Below are 10,988 nucleotides of genomic sequence, written 5' to 3'. Positions count from 1 at the left end.
TTTTCTTTTTATTGTGCTTTAGGCTTGAAAAGCTAACTTCTGCTTTCATGAAATTTGAACAGGGGAAAGGAAAGGAAATAGAGGGAAGAAGAGGAGTTATAACAAGGACAAATGTTGCATAGACTGTGGTTTTATTTTTGGAAGATAAAAATAACCACATAACCATAAAATAACCATAAAAATAACCCAGAAACCACATATTCCTGTCTGTTGGGGAAGAAATGGTATCACATTACCTTGCCATGAAGTTCTGCTGACTCAGGGAATCATTGGGATCATTGGAAGAGCTTCCGTGATGAGCTGGGTAGTGTGGTAATAATATCCTGGAGGAAGGAGAGCCCACCCACCTTTTTCTACTTTTATTTGGCTGCCTTGGTTCTTTTATTCCCCCTCTCTCCCTTCTCTTTCTCCTTTCATCTTTTTCTGTTCTCTTTCTTACCAGTTCCAAAGGGTTGGATGACAGGGACATGGAAAACCATGCTATTCCCTTAAACATATTTCAAAAGTTTTTATTATGGAAAATTTCAAACACAGACAAAAATAAAGTATCATGAACTCTTCCTGTGTGCCTCACTCAGCTTCAACAGTTATCAACTCATGAATAATTTTGTCTGTGCTCCCATATCCCCCTTACCAGGTTATAAAGCAAATCACAGACGTTATTTTATCTGTAAATTTTTCAGTATGTATCTCTAAAAGATAAGAACTCTTAAAAGTACAACCACAATACCATCATCGCACCAAAAAACTCCAGAACAACCTAACACTATTTTGTTACCATCAAAATCTTACCACAAACTTAAATATCACCAATATACAGTTAGTATTCAAGTTGCCACAGTTGTCTCACACATTTCAACTGTCTCGTAAGACTTTTTTTTTTTTTGCGGTACGCGGGCCTCTCACTGCTGTGGTCTCTCCCGTTGCAGAGCACAAGCTCCGGACGCGCAGGCCCAGCGGCCATGGCTCACGGGCCCAGCCGCTCCGTGGCATGTGGGATCCTCCCGGACCGGGCCACGAACCCGTGTCCCCTGCATCGGCAGGCAGACTCTCAACCCCTGCACCACCAGGGAAGCCCCATCTCGTAAGACTTTTAAAGTCTATTGGTTCCTCCTCAATCTCACTGTTTTTGTTCTTGAAATTTTTGTTAAAGAAGCTTGCTCATTCTGTAAAAAAACCGAATGCGATAATGACTTGGGTTCTTTATTCCTATTTTGAAAACAATAGGAAAATAATATGTTGACATAGATGAATGTTTCATATTAAAAACAATTTAGATTAATATAGTAAAGGAACACATTTTGGTGTTATTTTATATATAATTTCCAAGTTACTTTTATGTTTTTTTCTAGTATAGTTGCTGAAAATCACTTTACCTACTTGAGAAACTTGTTATTAATGTCTTGTTTTCACTGGTTGTTTCCTTCTGAATTAGCAAGAAGCAGAAAGAGAAATATTTGCTGTGTATCAGAAATTCCTTCATGGGAGGAGAATTAATGCCAGAATGTTGTCAAAGTGAATCCACTTATGTTTCATAGTAAGTAGTAAAAAACAAAACAAAACAAAAACCAAAAAAACCCAAAAAACAAAAGAACACAAACCCTTATGATTCAGACTTTATCATGAAAAATAAAGTGAAAATGTTTATTTTATCTCATATATGGCACCATTTAGATTATAATTGTTAACTCTTAGAACAAAGATGCAATCAAATATTAGTTGTTTTCTTGAGATTATTTTTCTGATGAAAATGCATGATAGAAAGTTGTGACAGCCTTTACGTTTAAATTAGCACAGATCTAAAGAGGGTCATTTTTTTCGAAAGCGTTAGAAAGCTTTATCAGTTTTTGCAAGGGTGTATCCATGCGGTAGAATAAAGATTAAGTCACTGTAACAAAGAAACCATCATATGTCATTTCTAAAATAAGATAGAGGTGTGTTAATCTCTCAAAGTAGGGTACCAAGTCTAGGCTGATAGGCAGCTCTGCTCCATGAAGTCATTCAAGGACTAGGTTCCAAGAGACTGACACACCATGTAAAGCAATTATACTCCAATAAAGATGTTAAAAAAAAAAAAAAAAGAACTAGGTTCCATCTTGTTCCTCCCTTGCTCTTGTCTACAGTGATACCTTGAATGCATAAAGTTGAGTCTGCCATGTGTACTTTCCGGCTGGTGGGGAGGTGAAAAATGCCCTAAATCCGGGGAGAGTAGCTTGTCTTTAAGTTGAAGTTGGCCCACACATCACTTCTGCACACATCCGCTTGGCTTGACCTTAGATGGCCACATGTCACTGCCAAGAAGGTTGGGAAGTATCATCTCTAGTCCATACGTCCAGGAAGAAGGGAAGAATGGATGAGGGCAGGGGGCAAAAAGCAGTCTGCTTCAGTGTGCTTTAGTAATTTAAGTGTAAGTCATTCTTGACACTTGTTGTGTTATTATATATTATTTTTACTAGCTAACTAACTGCAGGATCCTCATTTGCCAGTGGCATTGAGTGTGATGGGAGCAATTCTCCAACATTATTCTCATTATTGACTTTTTGAAAACCCTTATCTTTTGAGTATTTGAAGTTGTTGACTGTTGCATTCCCTTATTCAGTGAGAGAAGCAAAACCTAGTAATGTGGAAGGAATATTTGATTGGGACCTATGTGGTTAATTGATCAGTGAGTAATTTTTATGACAACTTTTGCTTCTCTCTAGAATCACTTAACTATGAATCACCTATAGAGTAAATATATTTGTTGATGCTTTGAGGTATTGTAAGCATATAGGGTGGGGGTCCCCAGAGGAAGAGAACCCGGCCCTTTTAGGCCTAAGCCATTGTGTGATCTAAGCCCGGCCACCATGCTTGCCCTTGCAGAAGAATAGGTCTCAGTAGTTAATGATTTTAAGGGAGCAAAAGAAGGTAAAAACAAACAGCTGTTCCCAGGCCAGGGAGATAACTTAACCATAATATATCAGTTTACGATTTCAAAGGTAAGGATTAGCCTGAAGCACATTCTTGAGCTGTTTTGCAGAATGCACACCCTCTTGAGGGTTCAACCACCAGATCAACTAGAACCTAAGGAATGATGATTTCAACCTTTGCTGACCCTTCTGACTTCAGTCAACTAGTGCCTGGACTCTGTCAACCTTTCCCCAATTCTATGCTGAATTCTCTTTGCTCCAGCCCCAATCTTGCTGTTTGGGGAGACACCGCTTTGGGAAATATCCCTGTTGTCCTCTTTACTTGCTGCAAGAAATAAATCCTTCCTTCTGCTCTTTGGTTTGGTTCTGTCTTTTGGCTCAATACCCACCAAGAGGCAAGTCCAGTTTTCGGGTAACGGTATTACACATGGTTTCTTTTCTCCATCCATTGTTCTTTTTCTCTCTCTTTCTTTTCTCTTCCTCTTTATCAGCCAGGAGGCCCTCAACCACAGTCATAGCCAAGGACCACAGTGGGGACCTTCATTGTGAAACCCAAACTTGTCTTAAAGAGCACATGTTAAATCAATGCATGTACCTGTATTATATGGACAATAAGAAACAACTATTCTTAGTGCAGCACTGCTCAGTCTATTTCCAGGTTCACTTGGCCCCCAGTACAGCACTGTGATCACCCACCATTTGGCAGTGGGCTGGATGGGGACCAGGAAAGATGAGATAAGTCAGCTGGCCTCTGTAACTTTTGCCTTTTGACCTTTTGAGTCTTCTCTTATCTAGACCTAGGTTCAATAGGTCACCAGACAAGGCTACTCAAAACTTTGTAGCCTGCTACAATATCAGTTGGTTGAAAGAAGACACAGTCAAGACTTTAATACAGGTTATCCCTGGGTGCCTTTGTTTCATAGGCAAGGAAGACCTGAGGGCTAAAGTGTTACTTCCTTCTAGAGCTACAAAGCTGCCTGATCCTGGAATAGCTCCAATTCATGATAAGTGGGGAGCCTAGAATGTACCCTTTATTCTGATTGAAGTCAGCCTAGCATTTTTTTCTTCTTTGCTTGTGTTTCTGCTACTCAATTCCCCTTTTACAAAATAAAATTGGGGCTTAAGCTGAGAGTATACGTTGCAGAAGAGAGCATGGTAAGATTTGTTCCTATATAGTAGCTACCCATTTTAGGTACTTTTGAATTGAAATATAATCTACAGGTACTGTTGGCAGGCACACATTTGATTTCTCAAGTAAATGTCAGTCTGATGTTTATTCATGCTAGATTTCTTAAAATTGCAAACAGGCACTAACTTTGTCATAAACCTATGGCAAGATGTGTAATAGGCAATGCGTTCTGATGTATAAATTCCAAAATTGAGGGCTTTAACTAAAGTTTACTAATCTTAGGGCATTAACAAGTATTAGATTGAATTAGATAGTATTGCTGATTTTGTAGGTAAAATATTGCCGAACATTGGCAATTTCATATGGCTTAACCTAGTAAGGTGAGAATTTCAACAACCTTAAATCACTCTTTGCTCCTTCCTGTAAGGAGTTCATCCTTTTTCTACCCTGATAACTAGGCTGTTTGGTTCTTATTTACTATACCGCTTACCATCCTATCATTTGGTAACTCACAGTCACCTCTGTTCCCTTGATTAAACATGTTATGAAAGGGTGTATAGAGTAGGCTGGGTAGCCTTAGTAGCCATTTTAAATATATATATATAAAAAAATATATATATATTTTCAGGCAGAATTTTTTATGATGAAAAAGAGTTTTTATATCTTTTGGCTAAAATTGCTAGACCATGAAACTGAGATCCATTAGTCTGGTACTCTGATTTGCAACACTGGGCAGAGAATGTAACTTCTTGGTGGTTTGGGTTTCTCATTGGTAAAACAGTGTTCATTACCTGAACAGTGTCCGTTACCTACTTCAGAATATTGGTGTTCAAGATAAGCAACAAGAATTTGCTGTGTAGCACAGGGAACTATATTCAATCTCTGGTAATAATCTACAGTGGAAAATAATCTGAAAAAATATACCTGAATTACTTTGCTGTGTACCTGAAACTAACACAATATTGTAAATCAACTATACTTCAATAAAAAAAAGAATGTTGGTGTTCAAAGACTGTGTTAAGTTTTTCAAACTTTTAACAATTAGCAGTCAGAGTAAAGAAAAGAGTGTTCTTTCTTTTTAAAATAAATTTATTTATCTATTTTTGGCTGCGTTGGGTCTTCGTTGCTGCATTTGGGCCTTCTCTAATTGCGGCGGGTGGGGCTACTCTTCATTGCGGTGCGCGGGCTTCTCATCGTGGTGGCTTCTCTTTGTGGTGGAGCACAGGCTCCAGGTGCACAGTCTTCTGTAGTTGTGGCTCACAGGCTTTAGAGCGCAGGCTCAGTAGTTGTGGCGCACGGGCTTAGTTGCTCCGCAGCATGTGGGATCTTCCCGGACCAGGGCTTGAACCTGTGTCCCCTGCATTGACAGGCGGATTCTTAACCACTGCGCCACCAGGAAAGTCCCAAGAAAAGAGTGTTCTTGTGTTCACCTTCAAGGAGACACAGAGAAAAGGGGCTTAACCTGCAGCTACGAGTTTTATTTTAAAAAGATATTTTTAACCCAGAGTTGGTTCCTTTGTGATTCTTATTTCTGAATGGGTCAGTTCTTTTCGGTGTGGAAAATGGTTGGGAGAGTGAGCTGGAGGACTCTGAAATTTTGTTTCATCTTCGTTTTCTACTTTAGAACATCAAGCCTATTATTTCTCCAGTTTTTTAAAAAAATTAATTAATTATGTATGTATGTATTTTTATTGAAGTATTGTTGATTTACAATGTTTTGGTAAATCTGCTGTCTCCAGTTTTTAAAAAATATTAATTAGAGAGACTGTCTCCAGTTTTTTAAAAGAGACTGTCTCCAGAGAGACTGTGTCCAGTTTTCTTAAAAAATTAATTATGTGTGTATGTATGTATTTTTATTGAAGTATTGTTGATTTACAATGTTGTGTTAGTTTCAGATGTACAGCACAATGATTCAGTTATACATACTTATATATATATATCTTTTCAGATTCTTTTCTCTTATAGGTTATTACAAAATATTGAGTCTAGTTCCCTGTGCTGTACAGTACATCCTTGTTAGTTATCTTATTTTATTTATAGCAGTGTGTATATGTTAATTCCAAACTCCTAATTTATCCCCACCACCTTTCCCCTTTGGTAACCATAAGTTTGTTTTCTATGTCTATGGGTCTATTTCTGTTTGAATATAAATTCATTTGCTCTCTTCAGTTTTTGGTATTGAGAGGTTGGTGTCCGTCTTTTTTTTTTTTTAACATCTTTATTGGAGTATAATTGCTTTACAATGGTGTACTAGTTTCTGCTTTATAACAAAGTGAATCAGTTATACATATACATACGTTCCCATATCTCTTCCCTCTTGGCGTCTCCCTCCCTCACACCCTCCCTATCCCACCCCTCTAGGTGGTCACAAAGCACCAAGCTGATCTCCCTGTGCTATGCGGCTGCTTCCCACTAGCTGTCTATTTTACCTTTGGTAGTGTATATATGTCCATGCCACTCTCTCACTTCGTCCCAGCTTACCCCTCCCCCTCCCCATATCCTCAAGTCCATCCTCTAGTAGGTCTGTGTCTTTATTCCCATCTTACCACTAGGTTCTTCATGACCTTTTTTTCTTTCCCCTTATATTCCATATATATGTGTTAGCATACGGTATTTGTTTTTCTCTTTCTGACTTAACTTCACTCTGTATGACTTAACTCCACTCACTACAAATAACTCAATTTCGTTTCTTTTTATGGCTGAGTAATATTCCATTGTATTTATGTGCCACATCTTCTTTATCCATTCATCTGTTGATGGACACTTAGGTTGCTTCCATGTCCTGGCTATTGGTAATAGTGCTGCAATGAACATTGGGGTGCATGTGTCTTTTTGAATTACGGTTTTCTCTGGGTATGTGCCCAGTAGTGGGATTGCTGGGTCGTATGGTAGTTCTATTTGTAGTTTTGTTTTTTTTTTTTTTTTCCGGTACGCGGGCCTCTCACTATTGTGGCCTCTCCCGTTGTGGAGCACAGGCTCCGGACGCGCAGGCTCAGCAGCCATGGCTCACGGGCCCAGCCACTCCGTGGCATGTGGGATCCTCCCGGACCGGGGCACGAACCCGCATCCCCTGCATCGGCAGGCAGACTCTCAACCACTGCACCACCAGGGAAGCCCCTATTGGTAGTTTTTTAAGGAACCTCCTTACTGTTCTCCATAGTGGCTGTATCAATTTACATTCCCACCAACAGTGCAAGAGGGTTCCCTTTTCTCCACACCTTCTCCAGCATTTATTGTTTCTAGATTTTTTGATGATGGCCATTCTGACCTGTGTGAGATGATATCTCATTGTAGTTTTGATTTGCATTTCTCTAATGATTAATGATTGTGTGGTGTTTTCTTAATAAGTTCTCTCCCACATCTCAGTAACCTTGTGGTATTTACCTCCATATTTTATGAATGAAGGAAACTGATGATATTCAGAGGTTAAGCTGTTGTAAAGTAACTTTCCAGAAAATGGAGGGCCTGATTGGATGACGAGAGTTCAGTAATAGGGAGTTGCAAGGGTGTTTCCGAGGTGTCGGGTTGGGCGTGAAGATGGTAGGCTTCCTCACTGGCAGTATCAGGTTCCCGGCTGTGCTCTTCACATGACTCCTGTTGCCTCTGTGGTTTGATACACAATGACTTCTTGTCAGGGTGTGGTGGAGGGCAGGGAAGAAAGGGCTGTTGTCCATTCAACTTGTCTCAGGTAAGAATGTTCAGGCCTTTTCTGAGTATCTTAAATTTTGTTGGATTTTAGAAGGCTTATTAGTCTAGGCATGGATAGTCTAGACGTGGGGCTCCAAATATATGGCTGAGAACCTTATACAGGTGAGCTCTGCCCTGAGGGGCAGCTGTGTAGAGTAGGTTGGCTGAGTAGGATTAGCTGTAACTGGGTGGGTTTCCTTCCTCTTGTGGTTGAGACAGGAGCCATAGGGAAGAGAAATGTGGAGCATGGTAGTGTAGGTATCAGAGAACATCCTCGTGGCTCTGGTGGCGAGGATGCTTGATCAAGATTACATCCTTACTAGAGCTGGAGATTGAATGCTATCCACCACTATGGTAATGCATTTTGTTCACAGTCTACCGTGCCTGTGTGCTTGTCTGTTTTGTGTACCAAGATCGTGAGGCAATTTAAATATCAGCCTAAACCAGCCATGCAGGCAATGAAATGTACTTTTCCTGCTGAGATATTTGTTTCCCTGCAATCAGATAGCAGAAGAGTGTGCCAGCAAGCTAAGGGATGGCAGGGAGGGACAAAGGAGTGAATCATCATCATCATGGCAAACCTTGATTAGATTTTCTTATGAAATCCAGGGACATGGAGGAACAGGATGGGGCTGGGGAAGAAGAGGAGGTTGAACTTTCATGCCCTGGGCATTTTTAGTCCAGGTGCATGGAGTAACATTCCTCGGCTCTAGCTGTGGTCAGAGTAAAATCTGTTTTGGTAAATTTGGAATGACAGCCTTCTTGGATAATTAACATGTCGCATTTTATTGCAACTGTTTATTTTCTTACTTCAGAACCCTGGGATCTTCAATGGCAGGAGAAACAGTGATCAGAAGACCGAGATGAATTTTAACACTATTCTGGAAGAGATTCTTATTAAAAGGTCACAGCAGAAAAAGAAGACATCGCCCTTAAACTACAAAGAGAGACTTTTTGTGCTAACAGAGTCCATGTTAACCTACTATGAGGGTCGGGCAGAGGTAGGAGACAATCAAAGTTTACTTTGTTGCTTTCCATGTTGATACTGTTTTATAATACTGACATTCTGCATACCCTCCAAATCTTATGGAGTAAGCTTTAGGTTAATGAAGTTAAGGTAATGATTTATTATCATTTGGATTTGAAAGATAAAGTTAAGGATATGGATAGACATTTTTCACAAGTCTGGTAATTATGGGTTTAGTATATACATGGGTATACAATTTTATATCGGCCTACTGAATTAATGTGTTAGAGAAAACAAATCCCTACATCAGTTTTAGATCCTTGTGGAATTCATTAAGTATGTTGTGTACCTGGCTCTTTTCCATAAACTATCATATTATGTATAAAAGTCTTCTTTAGCACATGTAAACTGTCTATGTTCATCACTTTATATGAATATTTCTTCATTATTAAGTGAAAGTTACTTAAAACTGCTTAGTGATTTGGTGGAGTTGACTGACAACAGAACTGTTCAACTTTTTTTTGTGATAAGCAGCTAGTGCAAAGTTCCTTTGATGGGAGCAGAGGGCAGTGGCTCACTAAGAACCTGGTCAATGAGCAGGTGGCAGAGGAGGGCCATGTTGTCAGCCAGCTCCTGGCTTTTCAGTTGTTTTAGCCTCTGGTTCTACCACTAGATGAGGTGCATGCATATACAGTGGCCTCTGACCCATCTTTTTTTCTCCTGCCATCTTGGGAGTGCCTCATCTAGTACTGCAGGCCCAGCCACGTTCCTCCCTTTTAGAAATTTTCTTGGGTTCTAGGGAATGGCTGGGAGACAGTGTTGCCCTTTTTGACCACATGCCATTGTCTACTTGGTTACAGTAGATTGTTGGTGATCTTGATGTTTGATTTTAGTTTATTTAATTCTGCTATTTTCCTAGAGCACCTTCCTCAGAAATGGATTTACTCATTTTTATTTTGTTTTTGTTTTGTTTTACTTCCACTAATTTCTCCCACTGATTTCTCTGTATTTTGGTTCCCCCAATACAGCAGAATGGCATTGCTTCTGGCTGGTGGTCCTCAACTCTGTTAATTTCTGCTGTGGCTTGTCATTGTGGAATTTTGCAGGTTCACGTAATTTAGGACTATAGTCCTTTACCCACCTTCCTAAATCCCCAAAATGCTGAAGACCCAAACTTCAAAAACTCTTTCAGTTGCAAAACCTGACCTTAGATGAAGCTATTTTTAGTCTTTATCTTAGTGTGATTTGTGTGTGTGTGTGTGTGTGTGCAGAATTAGTAATGTGTTTAATTATGTGGGGCTGTCCAGTTCTTGCTGGGAGTGTATATGGTATATGTGCTATATTACACTTATTAAATCTGAAAAACTGAGGATTCCAAAAGGGTTTCAGATAAGACTAGAAATATGAATTATTTTAAAATCTAAAATAAATTTTAAGGGGAAACATTAATAATTTTTTGCTGTATAATAATGATTTGTCATGATTTGAATAATATCATAAGAAAAGAATAGGAATGTAACAGTAAACGTGGGAAAGTGTGGTCCTTTACTAACCAAAAAAAACCTCAGAAACCTACATTACCTGCTTAGAAACATGGACCCATACAATTGAAATACCTTGTAATTGTTAAGTCACTTTGAAGATGGTAAATGATAATACAAAGATGATACAAAGTTAAAAGTGCCCTAATTGCTTTAGCTTAAGCAGAATAAAGAGAACAGTGGAAACCCTCTTACTTCAGAACCTGACCCACTGTCTTTCTTGGCAGCAGCCTCCCCTACCATGAGAACCAGAAAGGACAGAATGAAGAGGTTGTCACAACATGTAACAGCCCAGCCTCTGACACTTAGCATTGATTTACTGTATAGCACAGGGAATTATACCCGATATCTTGTAATAACGTATAATGGAATATAATCTGCAAGAAACCTGAATCACTGTGCTGTACATCTGAAACTAATACAATATTGTAAATCAACTATACTTCAATTAAAAAAAAAAAAGAAAAAACAAGAAGAATCCATCTCCTTTCTGGCTACTGCTGACTGGCCCAGGGAGCCTAGTCCCGTTAGCTAGTCCTGCCTGAACCGCCCCCTCCTCCCATGAGCTGGGCATTCTGATCCCTCCTGGATTCTTTTCTTGCGGACTGATGTTCATTGGCAAACTTATGACCTTCAGTTGGAAATATGGTTGCAGATTTGTTTGCCTCCCACAGTTAAAAAGAAATAGTTAACTATATTAAAAAGTCAGGAATTTTAAGGTAAGAATCTGAATTCTTGAGACAATAAAAGTTCTG

General features: G+C 39.4%; 1 protein-coding gene across 5 annotated transcripts in view; it reads left to right on the top strand.

The window, feature by feature from the left end:
* Positions 1-10,988, top strand: part of TEC (tec protein tyrosine kinase) — a 149,427-nt gene that overhangs the window by 45,598 nt on the left and 92,841 nt on the right. For 4 of the 5 annotated variants that reach the window (XM_089911891.1, XM_089911892.1, XM_089911893.1 and 1 more), the window contains one exon: positions 8,541-8,726. In XM_089911891.1, the coding sequence (XP_089768017.1) occupies positions 8,589-8,726 (138 nt within the window). In that variant the 5' untranslated portion in view covers positions 8,541-8,588. Of the gene's footprint in view, positions 1-1,435; positions 1,538-8,540; positions 8,727-10,988 lie in introns of those variants that run through there. The other variant, XM_022564724.2, reaches the window with a different exon arrangement.

This window comes from Delphinapterus leucas, chromosome 5, assembly GCF_059928025.1.
Source record: "Delphinapterus leucas isolate spDelLeu-1000000601 "Yukka" chromosome 5, BTC_Dleu_Yukka2, whole genome shotgun sequence".
In the NCBI taxonomy this organism is placed as follows: Eukaryota; Metazoa; Chordata; class Mammalia; order Artiodactyla; family Monodontidae; genus Delphinapterus; species Delphinapterus leucas.
The sequence above is the reverse complement of the archived record's forward strand: the minus strand, read 5'-3'. Positions and strand labels throughout refer to the sequence as shown.